The sequence below is a fragment of the Bufo gargarizans genome, chromosome 9 (genome assembly GCF_014858855.1).
Source record: "Bufo gargarizans isolate SCDJY-AF-19 chromosome 9, ASM1485885v1, whole genome shotgun sequence".
NCBI lineage: Eukaryota > Metazoa > Chordata > Amphibia > Anura > Bufonidae > Bufo > Bufo gargarizans.
The window spans coordinates 86,548,288-86,565,145 of record NC_058088.1 but is presented as its reverse complement, the minus strand read 5'-3'; the positions used below and the strand labels follow the sequence as shown (position 1 = coordinate 86,565,145).

General features: G+C 42.1%; 1 protein-coding gene across 5 annotated transcripts in view; it reads left to right on the top strand.

The window, feature by feature from the left end:
- COL4A5 (collagen type IV alpha 5 chain) overlaps positions 1 to 16,858 on the top strand; it is a 145,117-nt gene that overhangs the window by 80,323 nt on the left and 47,936 nt on the right. For all 5 annotated transcript variants that reach the window (XM_044305841.1, XM_044305838.1, XM_044305840.1 and 2 more), the window contains exons 25-30: positions 1,261 to 1,429; positions 5,230 to 5,322; positions 5,592 to 5,696; positions 5,957 to 6,054; positions 6,299 to 6,449; positions 11,525 to 11,638. In XM_044305841.1, coding sequence (XP_044161776.1) covers positions 1,261 to 1,429; positions 5,230 to 5,322; positions 5,592 to 5,696; positions 5,957 to 6,054; positions 6,299 to 6,449; positions 11,525 to 11,638 — 730 coding nt within the window. The remainder of the gene's footprint in view (positions 1 to 1,260; positions 1,430 to 5,229; positions 5,323 to 5,591; positions 5,697 to 5,956; positions 6,055 to 6,298; positions 6,450 to 11,524; positions 11,639 to 16,858) is intronic.

The window sequence follows — 16,858 nt, the reverse complement described above, 5'->3', positions numbered from 1 at the left end:
ACGCGATCAACTGGAGGGGAGTTAATTTTTTTAAAATTATTTTTTAACCCTCATTGGCACTTCCCACTGTGCCACCAATGTTTCTTATACTGGGGGGGGCACACTGTGCCACCAATGTTTATTATACTGGGGTGTTGGGGGGCACACTGTGCCACCAATGTTTATTATACTGGGGTGTTGGGGGGGCACACTGTGCCACCAATGTTTCTTATACTGGGGTGTTGGGGGGGGGCACACTGCCACCAATGTTTCTTATACTGGGGTGTTGGGGGGGGGGCACACTGTGCCACCAATGTTTCTTATACTGGGGTGTTGGGAGAGGCACACTGTGCCACCAATGTTTCTTATACTGGGGTGTTGGGAGAGGCACACTGTGCCACCAATGTTTCTTATACTGGGGTGTTGGGGGGGGGCACACTGTGCCACCAATGTTTCTTATACTGGGGTGTTGGGGGGGGGGACACTGTACAGGGAGTCTAAGAAAGAATCAAATGAGTCACTAACTAAGTCGGATCTTTAGTTCTTTTCACCTGTGACTCATTCGATTCTTTCTCCCTGTACTTGTCAGTGACTCAGAGCTGCTAGTGCTCGCCTTGCCTTGCCTCAGCTCTGATTGGTTGGTGGGCGGGGAGGGGCTGGCAGAAGCAGCTTCCACTCTAGGATCAGATTACGCTCCCCCCCCCCCCTGCTGCCAGCGTCTCTGCTGTTGTCTGTGTGCTGTGACCGAGCTGACTCAGACTGAGGAGAACATCGGCGGCGGCGGGGCAGAGAACTATCAGCTCCTGTGCCCGCCGCTGTTCAACTGCAGCGCTGCCGCGGAGGGTCTAGTCGCAAATGGCGACAAGACTAAAAAGTTTTGTCGCCATTTGTAAATTCTAAGTCGCATTGGCGACCATTTTGGTCGCCATCTGGAGCCCTGTATAGGAAGGAATTATATTTAACTCCATAACGACCACACGCTGTGGTTTTTATGCCAGTTTGCTTATTGGATCCAGTGATCACATGATCATAGATGTGTCCTGGCATAGGCCTATGGTCACGTCAGTCACTGGCTGAGATGATTTCCAGTGACAGATTGTTAGTCTTTATTTACTAGGCATACTAGCCATCTTTGAGAGGACCCCACATTTTTCAGTGCAGTTTTAGTGGTCATTTCCCTGAGGTTTTATTGTGTGCATAAATCAACTATTAAAGGGCTTTTTTTTATTTTGGATTTTTTTGTAAAACTAGTAATATTTTAACTCTTATTATTATTTCTAGGGTGGCCTTGCTTTCAAAGGGGAACGTGGTCTGTCTGGTGAACCTGGCCTCCCTGGACTTCCAGGTGACAGAGGTCCTTTGGGTCCGCCTGGCTTTGGTCCACCTGGTCCTGTTGGTGAAAAAGGAGTTCAGGGAGTTTCTGGCCGACCGGGAGCACCTGGAGCGCCAGGTAACTAAATTGTGAACACAAAGAAAATATAATATTCATTATTGCAATTAAAACATCACAGAAACTGGTGTAAAGTAGAACTGGCTTAGTTGCCCATAGTAACCAATCAGATTACAAATTTCATTTTTGACATCTCCTTTGGAAAATGAAAGTTGGGATCTGATCTGTTGCTGTGGGCAACTAAGCCAGTTCTACTTTACACCAGTTTGATAAATGAGTTCTGTGGACCCTTGTCATACCTAAATATCTCAGGACTAATTATTTGACACTTGACCTCTGTCTCTTGCAAGTTTAAGGTTCTATAAAGATTTATGGTACATATAAATAACATTGGAACTCTGCTTTAAAATGTACATTCCAATAAGGAGATTGAGATACATTTATTAAGATCGGTGTTTTAGACACCGGTTTCAATAAAGTCCTGCATTGGCAGTGGATCCGCCGGAGTTATAAAGAGGCGCCACTCCAGCACTTCTAAATGTCTTACATTCAGACATTTTTCTGAATGTATTTTTAAAATCGTCGTAGAAAATGGTAAATGAGATGGGCCTGCCGACCCTTCCCCGCCCACACCACGCCCCCTTTTTTTAGACCTGGCGTGAGCGGGTAGAAGTCACAGATTGCGGCACAAAGGACCGCAATCTGTGCTAGAAATACGCCTTATTTAGGCATATTTGTGTTTGTAAATGACCCCCATAGTCGCAAATGTCATTAGAGTCCATTACATAATTAAAATAGATTAGAGCAATTAACTAGACATTAAAGGTAGAATGACAGGTAGATTGCCGTCCATAATTTTTTGCAGCATTGGCTGCTGTGAGAGAATTGTAAAATTGTACGCTGGCTAGTCAGAATGACCATCCATGTAATACTTTGATGTGCTGGTTCTTCCAGAATGGAGTGAAGTACTCCTTCCATTAATTTCCCCACTCCGTTCTTGTTGTAGGGGCGGATCCCAGAGGTGGGACTCGCACCTATCAGACAATGGGGACATATTCTAGCAATATGCCCCATTGTATGTGATGGCAAAACACCTTTAAGATCCTAGAATCTGGAATAAGAGTGGAGAGGCGCACTGTCCAAGTTGCTTGAGGTTCAGTGTGAGGTTTCCACAGTCAGTGATGGTTTGGGGAGCCATGTCATCTGCTGATATTGGACCATGGTTGCCAGTGCACAGTGCTCCGTTAATTGGCATTTTACTTGTCTTCATTTAGTGATTTGATATTGATTGTGACTGCCATCTGTCATCTGCACTGTTACTGCCAGCTCTTATATGGGAATCGCTGCATATTTGGTCTTTAAAGGAAGAGACACTTCAGTACTCTATATTATTAACTAGAATCACTGTCACCTTATTAGCTTTAAAGGTTATATATAAATACACTTAAAAGTAGAATATAGCCCATAATTAAATAAGTCCTGTTAGGAAACGTCTAATGTAACACTTTTCCTCTCACCAGATCCGTTTTCTGATGCATGCCTTCAATAGATGCTGAATACAGGACAACAGTTTAAATGCCTTTGGTGGAATTATTCTTTAATTATTTATATATATATATATATATATATATAAAATGGATACTATGCTGAACTCAAACAGGATTCGATTCTGACTAGGGACAGCATCTGCATGGACGTTGTATGTTCTCTTTGGTGCATGGGTTTCCTCCTTGCATTCCAGCTTCCTCTCGAACGCCAAAAGCATACTGATAGGTTAATTGGCCCTAGAAGGTATGGGTAGTGAGCCTCATTGGGTACAGGGAGTAATATGAGTGTTGACCGTTTCCGTATAGCGCTGCAGAATATTTTGAGGTTATATAAGTAATTGGAAAATGGGACATTGACTATAATAGTCATAATCAGTCTCGAACTAGCCCAATGGAGCATCCACTGATTGGCCCCTCCATTTAGATGGCCCATTTCAATACGATACTGAACAAACCAAGGCCCCTGCTTCTAGTTGCTTCCTTGCAGTACGACTCCGCACAGTCAGACCGGTCATATATATCGGGAGACTCCAGCAGGGGGGCAGTTCAGAGCTGCTCCAGTAAGATGGAGGATACACCGGACTCTGCCTGTATGTGAGGGTCTGCATCAGAGCTCTGCAGGCTGGCCACTACTCCAAGAAGACCTGTCTTAATGCCTGCCTAGGTCAGTTTAGATCTGGGCTAAACGTTTTATTTGCTGCACAGAACACAAGAAATGCCCTGATGCTATGCAACATCTGAATCTGCCCCTTCAGCCTCTGGATGCAAACAAGCAGGAGCTGCCATGGGTAGGGTGTCCGTGAAATACACTTACATAAAACAATACTTCCATACGTGCTTAGTTAACATGCTATATTACACACACGACTTACTGACACACTGATTTACTGATAAAAACTTGTCCCAAACTGACACAGTGGAAGAGAAAACCTTGTCACTCCACCCCCAGCCAAAAGATCAATGTCCTCTACTGTAAAATAGATCAGCTCCAATAAGCTGTGTCTTATTGGCTGTAAATAAGCAGTAGCTGCAAACAAATACGCATTTACTAACATACATTAAATCACATCTGCATTTTACTTACAGTAACTTTACTGACATGCATGCTTAATGACCTATATGCTGACTTGCTGATACACACTTTACTTACATACTGCATGACACACACCAATTTACTGACATATGCACTTACATGTTCACTTGCAGATATACTTTGTTAGAGACTACCATGTACACTTACATACTGAAAAGCACACACAGATTTACTGACACATGAACTTACATATGACACACGTACTTACTCACAATTTTTACTGACTTACATTCTTAGAGACTCACACAATGACTTACTGTCAAACATTGACAGGTAGTCAGTGTGATGCTGCATGGTGCTTCTATACTGCACTATATTACAGAAAAAGTTTGTTTAATATTGATGACCTATGCTCAGGATGTGATTGGTGCAGGTCCGACACCCGGGACCGCCACCAATCAGCTCTTTAAGGGGACTTTGGCACGCCTCGCCACTTACAACGCACAGCTCCATCCAGTGGATAGCGGCTGTGCTTAGTATTGCAGCTCAGCCTCATTCACTTAAATGTGACTGACCTGAGACTAGGCCATGTGACCAATTATTGTGATAACACTTACATTGGGGGGTGTCAGGAGTCAGGCGCCCGTTGATCTGATATTGATGACCATTCCTGAGGATTGATAATCAATTTCAAACTCTCAGACCACCCCTTTAAATCAAAAGGCTTCTAGAGGTGCAGTATAGTATTGCTCCATACAGTACTCATATTACACCACTTGGTACAGAGCTGTATGGAACCAGAATATGCTTGCGTGCAGTAAGAGTACATTCACATGTGGAGGATACGCCAAAGATTTTCCACTGTGGAACTGTATGTGGAAAATCCGCAGAGGGTTACAGTTCTGGTACAGTGAGTGAGAGTTTAGAAAATCCACAGCAGAAATGGACTTTTTAAATCCATAGCAAAAAGGTGAAATAAAATGCACGACTGCATTTGTTTGACACATGTATTTTGCCACTGAATTGTGACAAAATCTAAGTTTGAAATTCTGATGCGGAATATCTGCAAAAAAATTGCCGTATCGATATTTTTATGTGCATATCTGAAACTGAACAGGCAACATTTCTATATAGGTATAGAGTGGGCTGCAAAAATCAATTGCACTGGTGGGCCCTGAGCTCCGTAGTCCCACACTGTACTTAAGAGAGAAAGTTCATTTTTAAATTGTATTGTTGTATCCATATTGATTTCATTCATGATTTGTTCATTCATTTTCTAGGTACTAAGGGACCACCTGGCCAAACAGTAACGGAGAAAGGAGCTAAAGGTCTTCAGGGTCCCCCTGGCAGTTCAGGTGCACCAGGATCCCCAGGTCAGTCGTGTTCCTCAGTGGACCCCAAAAATTCTAATGTTTAAGCCCTAATTCATTGATATATATTGTATGGCCTGTAGGAATTAGCTCAATTTGCAGCACTTTCAGGATGCAAAATAAAGCTGTATCGTTGAGAGTATTAATGTTGTTGTCACCAATGTGATCTGGGTCTGAGGTCTATTTTGGGCAGCTTAACCTACCTCTTCATAACTCTTACTAAACCTCATACTGACTGTTTGTATTAATTGCGTTACGCTCTCTGTTTTTAGGTGAGCCTGGTCTGCCTGGACAATCTGGACTTCCAGGCCTTACAGGAATGAAAGGAGATACAGGTGTCCCAGGAATTGGACTTCCAGGACCAGCTGGTCCAAAAGGTATGCACTAATAATATTTATTAGGGAAGTTCATGAATAAGAACGTCATGAAGACATCTCTATTTTACAAATGTGACATTATTCCAACTGTCTTAGAGGTGTATATATATTGCTATATTGATCTACTACATGTTATGTGAAAAGAGAACAAAATCTGGTGTTGTACTTCTAGATGAATATGCTGCTTTTATTCAATGACTGTACAGTGCAATGTCTTTTGGAAGAGGAAAGATTGAATAGCACATGTTTTGTTTTTTCAGGGTTTCTGGGTGCACCTGGACCACCAGGACCACCAGGTTTATCAGGAAATCCGGGATCAGATGGAATACCTGGCCAGCCAGGTTTCCCAGGACCAAAGGTAAAAATGGCGGTGGATTCATAGATGTTACTTTATTGCAAAAAAAACAGAGATGTCTCAGATAATAGATAAGCAATATTGTAGAGTTGACAATGAAGAAATGTCTCTTGTTCTATCTAGAAGGTGACATCTATGTAGAGATAACTCTCCTGCAATAATATACTGTGCATGTAGTTTCAGTTCTCGCCCAGTTTTCCTATCAAACTTTCTTAAACGTTGCTTAATGCTTTGTTTGAAATAAAAGGGTGAGCCAGGATTTGGATTACCAGGACCTCAAGGGCAACCAGGTTCTATTGGATTTAAAGGATCTCCAGGACCAAAAGGAGATTCTGGATTCCCAGGGATGCCAGGGGCTCCAGGAAGATCAGGATTTGATGGCTCTCCTGGACCAAAAGGTAACGAGTAAAAGAAGGGTTTGTGCGATGGGAATGGTCTAGACATAAAAAAAGGTTTAAAACCTGGGTGTATGTACCATTCATGCAACCCATGAGGCTTCTGTGGTCCTAAAATATGAGCGAACAAGAGTGTGGGGAACTCAAGGATCATGGAAAGGAGGTGAGATTGTAATCAAGCAACAAAAGGGAGATTTATTAAAACTGGTGCCAAGGAAAACTGGCTTAGTTACTCAATCAGAATGAGCCTTTCATTTTCCGAAGGAGCCCTAAAAAGTGAAAGGTAAAATTTTATTTGGTGGTTGCTTTATTTGGTTTGCACCAGTTTTGATAAATCCCCACCCAAGTCTCTCTGATCCAGGTGGATTTCATTCATTGCATCAGAGAGCCCATCTCTATGTTTTCTCCTGAGTTAAAGGGGTTTTCCAGGCTTTTAAAATTGATATCAGATTGGGGGGGAGGGGGTCCAACACAACGCTGATCAACTGTATGAAGGGAAGGCGCGCATAGTGCTTGCCTGTTGTCTCCCTTCTCTCTTCCTGCTCGCCATAGACAGCAGTAACCAGGAAGAGAGAAGGGAGACCGCAGGCGCACACCTTTCCTTCATACAGATGATTTTTTCGGGGGTGCCGAGTGTCAGGCCCCCGCCAATCTGATATTGATGACCTATCCTGAGGACAGGTCATCAATATTAAAAGCCCGGAGAACCCCTTTAAATCAGCATGGATGTTGATTACATACTTTTGATTCACTTTTTGAGCTCTGAAGATGCGGAATTGTGAATGCAGCTCTGTATCTCTCTATAATAGAGGCTGTAACTTGCAGTCATGCAATGTACATAATTTACACATTACTCAGCTTTGGAATAATTGTACACATAAACTGTTAAATATTGTTAGTATCTGGAAGACACTTACCGTTTAAGCGTGCAGATTACCGGGTCATTTTAGGCGGATAGATGTTCGCCCCTTACTGTGCTCCAGTAGAAAAAACGACATGTCAATCTTTGCTCGTTATGTGCTGATTACATGTGGCAATCATTGTCTGTATGGTGACCAGTGATTAATACGATTGTTTGCCCCATACAGTTTTCATTTTTCAGCAGCAGATTCCCTGTTTACATGGGGCGATGAGCTGCTGACAAATGATTTTTAGTGCTGCATAAAAGAAACGATCACACATTGGGCAGCGATCGGGAATAGTTCATTCTCAATCACTAGTATGGGTAAAAAGGCACATAGTGTTGCATGTCATTCACTCATAGATAAGCAGTTTATGTAATATTAATATGAAAATTGCTCTTAAGCCTCATTCACGCCACCGTATTTTTCATCCGTGTGCTACCTGACCCATTCATTTCTATGGGGCCATGCATATATCCATATATTTTGCAGATTAAATTACATGTGCTATTCTGGTCCATATTGAGCACAAGAGTAGCCCTTTCTATAGATGGGATTGAAAAAATGTGGATCGCACAGGGAAGGTGTCTGTATTTTGTGGATCTGTTGCTTGCAGACCAAAATACGGACTCTGTTGTGTGCATGAAGCCTTGGGCCCCTTTCACACGGGCAAGTTTTCCGCACGGGTGCAATGCGTGATGTGAACACATTGCACCCGCTCTGAATCCGGACCCATTCATTTCTATGGGGCTGTGTACATGAGCGATTTTTTTTTTCACACATCACTTGTATGTTGCGTGAAAATCGCAGCAAGCTCTATATTGTGTGTTTTTCACGCAATACAGACCCCATAGAAGTGAATAGGGCTGTGTGAAAATCGCGAGCATCTGCAAGCAAGTACGGATGCGGTGCAATTTTGCAAAGTGATGATCGGGATGGGGACCCGATCTTTATTATTTTCCCTTATAATATGGTTAATAATAGCACTATTAATACAGAATGCTAAATAAATTGGGGATGGAGGGGTTAAAAAAAAATACAAAAATTAAACTCACCTCATCCACTTGTTCACGCAGGCCGGCTTGTCTTCTTTCTTCTTCTTTGAGGACCTGGGAGAAAAGGACCTTTGGTGACGTCACTGCACTCATCACATGGTCCATCACATGAGTTTAATTTTATTTATTTTTTTAACCCCTCCAGCCCTAATTTACTTAGCAGTCTGTATTAAGAATCTTATTATTTTCCCTTATAACCATTTTATAAGGGAAAATATTAAAATCTACAGAACACCTAACCCAAACCCAAACTTCAGTGAAGAAGTCTGGGTTTGGGTCTGGGTACCACATTCAGTTTTTTCTCACGCGCGTGCAAAATGCGTTGTACTCGCGCAGAAAAAAATAAAGAACGCAACGCAATCCCATACAGTACTCACCCCACTCGCAGGAAAAATCGCACGATTTTCCTGTGACTCACCTATCCGGCCTTCACACGCGACGCCAGTGTGAAAGAGGCCTTACTGTGGAAGCCATCTAACAGTCACATCCAGGGCTGGAAAATGACAATCTTGCTTGACCTGCAGGGGCTAAGTGAATGCATGCATTTGATGCTTGCACTGCATAAAAGAAGTAGTATACGCCAAAACATCCTGATGAGCAGGGTTCTGCAACACAGCCCCCTCAGCTGTATGAGACTGGGCTGTAATTCTCTGCCCAGCAGGTGGCAGGAGCGTTGCTGTCCAGAGAAACACTATGAAGGAGCCACAGAGCTTAGCTCCTCATTTCTAAGGAAAAGGGGGATGAAGCCACTTGTGACTATTAGGTGCTGGCATATCCTAGTACTATCCTATTATGGGAAATCCTTTAAAGGGAGTTTTATGAGGTTAGCAATATATGACTGCTGTTTAAAAAAAAAAAAAAACAGACCCATTCCAGGGCATGGACTGTGTGTAGTATTGCGGCTCCGTTCCATTGAAGTGAATTTAAGCTGCAATACAACATATGACTTGTAGACAGATGTGGCACTGGTTTTAGGAGAAAGCACTTAAGTATTTCTGTACAACACCTTTAAAGAGGACATGTAACCTGTAATGACATGCCTGTTTTACTAACTACTTGCATTCCCCATCTAATTTGCATGCATGAATTAATTGCTCGCGGTGTGCAATGAAGGTCCAGATGGGTGTTACAAATTAGGGGTGTGTACCAGCACAGTCTGACAGTGGCAGCATTGATTGGATAGTGTCACACTGTGTAGAGACATGCCACCAACTGGTAACACCCATCTGGACATTCATTATGGACTGCTAGTAGTTACAAAAAGACATCTGTCCATCCAGTTCAGTTACAAAAATACATCTGTCCATCCAGTTCGGCCTGTTATCCTGCAAGTTGATCCAGAGGAAGGAAAAAAATAAATAAATGTGAGGTAGAAGCCAATGATCCGCACTTTAGGGAAAAAAATTCCTTCCCGACTCCAATCAGGCAATCAGAATGATCTCTAGTAACTATAACCTGTAATATTAAAACACTCCAGAAATACATCCAGGCCTCTCTTGGACTCTTTTAGTGAACTCACCATCACCACCTCCTCAGGCAGAGAGTTCCATAGTCTCACTGCTCTTACCGTAAAGAATCCTCTTCTATGTTTGTGTACAAACCTTCTTTCTTCCAGGCGCAGAGGACGTCCCCTCATCACAGTCACAGTCCTGAGGATAAATAGATGATGGGAGAGATCTCTGTACTGACCCCTGATATATTTATACATAGTAATCAGATCTCCTCTCGGTTGTCTTTTTTCTAAAGTGAATAACCCTAATTTTGATAATCTTTGATGGTACTGTAGTTGCCCCATTCCAGTTATTACTTTAGTTGCCCTCCCCTGAACCCTCTCCAGCTCTGCTATGTCTGACTTGTTCACAGGAGCCCAGAACTGTACACAGTGCTCCATGTGTGGTCTGACCAGTGATTTGTAAAGTGGTAGGACTATGCTCTTATCACAGGCATCTATACCCCTTTTGATGCAACCCATTATTTTATTGGCCTTAGCAGCAGCTGCCTGACACTGGTTTCTACTGCTTAGTTTGCGGTTCACCAAAATTCCTAGGTCCTTTTCCATGTGAGTGTTACCCAGTGTTTTACCATTTAGTATGTACTGGTGACTTGCATTATTCCTTCCCATGTGCATAACCTTACATTTGTCAGTGTTAAACCTCATCTGCCACTTATCTGCCCAGGCCTCCGATCTATCCAGATCCATCTGTAGCAGTATACTGTCCTCTTCAGTGTTAATTACTTTACACAGTTTAGTGTCATCTAAAAATAAATATATTTTACTATGCAAGCCTTCTACAAGATCATTAATAAAGATATTGAAGAGAATAGGGCCCAATACTGACCCCTAAGGTACCCCAGTAGTGACAGTGACCCGATCTGAGTGTGTACTATTAATAACCACCCTCTGTTTTCTATCATTGAGCCAGTTACTTACCCACTTACAGACATTTTCTCCCAGTCCGAGCATTCTCATTTTATACACTAACCTTTTATGGAGTAGAGTATGTAATGCTTTGGAGAAGTCCAGATACATGACATCCATTGATTCGCCGCTGTCAAGTCTAGAACTTACCTCCTCATAGAAACTGATTAAATTAGTTTGACATGACCCATCCCTCATGATGCCATGCTGATATGGCGCTATTTGCTTATTTTCAATGAGATCCTCCAAGATAGCATCTCTTAGAAAACCTTCAAACAGTTTACCCAAGACAGATGTTAAACTTACCGGCCTATAGTTTTCAGGCTCTGTTTTTGGACTCTTTTTGAATATTGGCACCACATTTTCTATGCATTAATCCTGTGGAACACTCCCTGTTCATTCATAGTTTCTAGCAGGAATAATAAATGAATGATATATCATTGAGTCATAAGAATAGATAATAAGAGGGGTGCAAGATGTTACTAAAACAGGCATGTCAGGAAAGTTTACAGGTCATCTTTCTCATATTTTTTTTTATTAATTATGCTGTGTTAAATATAGGATTTCCAAAAGTCAACATCTGTAAAATCTTAGATGACAAACTCTTATTTCCAGGGAAATTTATTTTAAATTGTTTTAGTGTGCAGGCATTTAATAAAACATTATTCAAAATACATTGTCTGTTATGCCTTTTTATCATAGGTGACTCTGGTCAGAATGGACTTCCTGGCCCAGCAGGTCCTCCTGGGATTCCAGGTACTGGTGGCGAAGGTCCTCCTGGCCCTCCAGGGCTTCCTGGATCAGCCGGCCCCCCAGGTAAGTCATACATTCTCTCTGGTCTCTACAAGATTATGCTGAGAAGTCATTTCAGTCACAGCAGGTATAGGTACGATGCAAATGAATATAACTTTGCATTTCTGCTGTTGTATTGTAGTAGTATTGTATATAGCAGTTTTTATACTCGTCAGATAAATGCATGTTCTAAAATCATTTACATCTCATTCTTGATTCATGGAATGTCACAACATTATCTATTTTAAAAATAATAGTTTTTTTTGGCTGTTTTGTTTCAAGGGGCTATGTCACCTGGTACTAGCATGAGTAGATGACACTATACAATGTATAAAGAAGAAATGCAATCTAAATTATGAAAATAATAATTATTATTAAAGTGTAATCTAAGCAAATAGTCTGGGCTTTTGGACATTCATAAATTGGGTAAATGCCTTGAAGAGAGGGCGCAGCCCTAGTTTGTCCCATCCTCTTTGCTTTAGGTTTCCAATAACAGTGTAGGAGTCCCCTTTACAAACGTAATGCATTCTCGGTAAACGTGGTAGCCCAAAAGTCATACAAGGAGGCACCTGATGATAAGACACACCCCAGGTTTTAGAAAAAATCATCAAACCTCAAATCAGACCCTATATCAGATCCTCACATCAGACCTCCATATCAGGACCTCACATGACCGCCATATCAGACCTCAGATCAGACTCCCATATCAGGGCCTCACATCAGACCTCAGATCAGATTCCCATTAGACCCCCGTTCACCTCATATCAGACCTCAGATCATGATCTGACCCTGACCCCCATCAGACCTACATATCATACTCCTGTATCAGACCTCAGATGAGACCCCCATCAGACCTTAGATCAGACCTTCATGTCAGACCTCTGTATCAGAACTCAGATCAAGATCAGACCCACATCAGACCTCCTTCAGACCTCAGATCAAACCATAAAATAAATAAATTCACTTTCCTTCTTTACAGGTCTGGCGTTTCCCCCTGCATTCTTCTCTCCCTGATCTTCTCAGGGCCCGTGCTGCACTGTCATGACTGCGTGCAGTGACAGGTTATAGTGCACGCACTACATCATGACGCTGTATGCAGTCTGGATAGTGCAGTGTGGCCTGCAGAAGACCAGGGAGGATGAGTACTGGCAGCGCTCGCAGCACCTCACTCCTGGCTCCCAGCACGTACTACATACTAGTGAGTGCTTCCATAATGGAATTGCTCACTAGTATTCATTTTTTAAGACACTTGGGGGGGAAAAGTGCATCTTATATATGTTATATCTACACTTTTCTTATATAAATGTTGTAATAGAAATATATATATATAGGTGTATATCTTCTGCCCCCTCAAGGTGACATAGCCCCTTAAAATGCTTATTTAGTGACAGCTGTATTTTGCATAAATATGGTGTAATCTACAGAAACTGAAGGAGAATCACCTCTCAGCACTATAGACAAACATAATGGTTCCTGTAGTCTCCATTGTATTTCTGCCATCTACATCCTGGTATTAAATATGCTTTCACACTTCTTATTGCAGCTGGTATGTACACTAATGAACACCGAAAGAGAAACTCATATACTGTATTTGCTTCACCGCTGTTAACTGAGCACTTTTCAGGACCTTTTATATGACATTTTCCTGCCACCAGCTCTGTGTGAGGCCACATCACCCTGTGCATAAGCCGCCTGCACAATGTCACACAAAAGGCTTTGGCCTGAAGAGCACTTGTGTGATCACTATTCACTGAACACTCTGCCTTCTTGCATCCTGCTCCCCGCTATACTGTGTTCAAGCTTTGCGAATGATTTCTACTAACTGCATGCATTAATATGACGCATGTTCACCATGCTTAACGTTTTATTATAAAGACACTGCCATCTTTTGTCTAATGGTATGGAGACTGTGGGCAATAGTTATACATAGGTACTATGTCAAATATTGCCTGATCACCGTCATGGCGTTCTAGCCTATGGTCTATGGCTGCCCTTATTAGAACACAGGGAATTGATTGCCTAAGATGGTCTTTATTTTTTATTATACAATACTATTTTCTTAAGATTTTCCAAACAGTTTTTAGAGCACGATTGTCCAATCTCATTGTGCGTGTGATTGGGTTTATGAAAAACCGGAGACCGGAAATCTTGTTTTATATGTCTTTGCACAGCTCGTTTTGGACTATTGAGTGTACAAGTGGTTGGATCATCCCATACCATCTAGTGTCTTGCTTACATTTTTTGCAGACGTGATTCTTGTGCTTACATGGGTCACACTCTGGGTCTGGTTCTGTTTAGGAATCCAGCCGCAGCAAATAAACCATGGCGTTTACACGCGCTTCCCACGTGGGGGATAGGTTAACTGTCTTTATATGAAATTGCCTCTAGAGGGCGTATGTGCATGGTGGAGAAATTACTGAGGTCTATGCACGGTGGTAGAGTAAGACCTCTTTCACACTATCGTATGGCTATTTCAGTGTTTTGCAGTCTGTTTTTCACTGATCCGTTGTTCCGTTTCTTTGTTTCCGTTGTGTTTCCGTTTCCGTTCCATTTTTCCATATGGCATATACAGTATAAAGTAATTACATAGAAAAAATTGGGCTGGGCATAACATTTTCAATAGATGGTTCCGCAAAAACGGAACGGATACGGAAGACATACGGATGCATTTCCGTATGTATTCCATTTTTTTGCGGACCCATTGACTTGAATAGAGCCACGGAACGTTATTTGCGGGCAATAATAGGACATGTTCTATCTTTCAATGGAACGGAAATACGGAAACGGAATGCATATGGAGTACATTCCGTTTTTTTTGCAGAACCATTGAAATGAATGGTTCCGTATACGGAACGCAAAAAAACGGCCCGCAAAATGGAAAAAAAAACCGTAGTGTGAAAGAGGCCTGTTTGGGCAGACTAGATGGGCCAAATGGTTCTTATCTGCTGACACATTCTATGTTTCTATGTTAGTGATATAATATATTGATATTATACATTGATATGATACAGAAGCATTATATTAGATTTTTATGGGGTTCTACTTTGCATTAGATATTAATATGTTAATACACTGGTCTGCGATTTAAAAGATGGCAGTGTTTTTACACGATCTATCTTTCTGTGTCACCTACTAATATCATTTATATGCATGTCATCACTTTGCTAGGTTATTCTAAATCACATGTATCCATTAAGTAGCATTTAGTTGCAAAAGAAAGAAGCCGCATTACTGTGCATTAAACCAGTGCTGTAGATTAGAGAGTCTAATATGGCAGGACGAAATAGGAAGAAAGTCGGGCAAGTCATTACTAGAGTGGTGGATATTTTTCTATAATGTGCCCCTTTTGTATTAGATTATCAGCTATTGGGTATGTCTTTTATTAGGGACTGATAAACTGGAGACCGTATCAGTGTCCTGATGTCAACTGAAGCTGACACAAGAGGGTTAATTTGCTACTTACATTCACATTATGTGATATACAGTTATTACTAGTGGAGGAGAGACTCTCAGTGAACCTTTTCTCTCAACCACAATCATTCCCAATGCCAAGAAGCAGAGTAAAGTCATGTTTCATTCCATCATATGGTAGATATGAAGTAATCACTGTTTTGCAGTCACCCTATGTAACTGAAAAAGGCATATACGTTTTAAGGTTTACATTTCATTACCCGTCCACCTCGAGATGACAGTCTTACCAATTGCAGGAAAGGCTACCCCTGTCCAGTAACTGTGCAGAGAATCGCAGCACTGCTCCATACAGGTGTGCTACCTGCATAACACCTAGACAGGAGTAGTGCTGCGCAGGGAAAAATCTGCAGTAGTCACAGTGTGCCAGGGCCTCTTTATTCCACCAGTTGTGAGGGCTCCAGTAGGTAGACCGTTCATCAAATGACAGCATATCCAAGCGTGTGTCCTTGGTAAAACCCTAAAAGTGATGGTTTAAAATGGAAGTAAATAGAGTTTGTAAGGCTACCTTCACATCTGTGCTGCAGTTTCCATCTTTCTGTTCTGTTATAGAAACGGCATAGCCGGGGCCCTCGTATATATAATGGACACTAGTGGCGTTGATGGACCCCATTGACTTTAATGGGACCATCATGATGGCTCAGCCTTTTGTCTGCCATTTTCACAGAATCTGTGACCACCCTCCATCCCAGATGTGAACGTAGCCTGATGTGTTTGTAGTATCATAGGGTCTGATCTACAGTTTGGTATAAATGTACTAGAGAAATACACTGACATCTAAACCATATTGCCTGAGACAGAACCATACACATACAAGAATTTCAGTATTAAAGGGCCTCTGTCAGCAGATGTGTACCTATAAAACTGGCTGACCTGCTAAATGTATGTTTGGCAGCTGAAGGCATCTGTGTTTGTCCCGTGCTCATATGTGGCTGCATTGCTGAGAAGTTTTAATATATGCATATGAGCTTCCTGGAGCAACGGGGGTGTTGCCGTTACACCTAGAGGCTCAGCTCTCTCTGCAACTGCTGCGCCCTCTGCATTTTGATTAACCAGCCCAGGCAGTGTCAACGTGATCACACCTGCCCCTATCAATCAAATTGGAGAGGGTGTGGCAGTTGCAGAGAGAGCGGAGCCTCTAGGTGTAACTGCAACGGCCTTGTTGCTCCTAGAGGCTTATTTGCATATATTAGAGTACTTTCACACTTGCATTGTGAGGATCCGGCAGGCAGTTTAGGCAGATCCATCTGACAAATGCATTGAAATTTTGGATCTGTCATCCGGAAAAACGGATCCGGTATTTATTTTTCTCGCATTTTTAAAGGTTTGCGCATGGGCAGACCGGTTTTCCGGAACACTTGGTACTGGATCCAGCATTAATAGATTTCAATGAGAAATAATGCCAAGTGTTCTGGAATTTTGACCGGAGAAAATATCGCAGCAGTATTTTCTCCGGCCAGATACCGTAAAGGGACTGAACTGAAGACATCCTGATGCATCCTGAACAGAATGCTCTCCATTCAGAATGCATGGGGATAAAACTGAAGTGTTTTTTTCCGGTATTGAGCCCCTGTGACGGAACTCAATACCGGAAAAGAATAACGCTAGTGTGAAAGTACCCTTAAAGCATCATTTTTCTTAGCAATGCGGGCACATATGAACATGGGGCCAACACTGATGCCTTCAGTTGCCGACCACACATATAACTGGTCAGCCAGTTTCATAGGCACAAGTCTGCTGATAGATGCCCTTTAAAGTATGCTCTATTAGAAATGC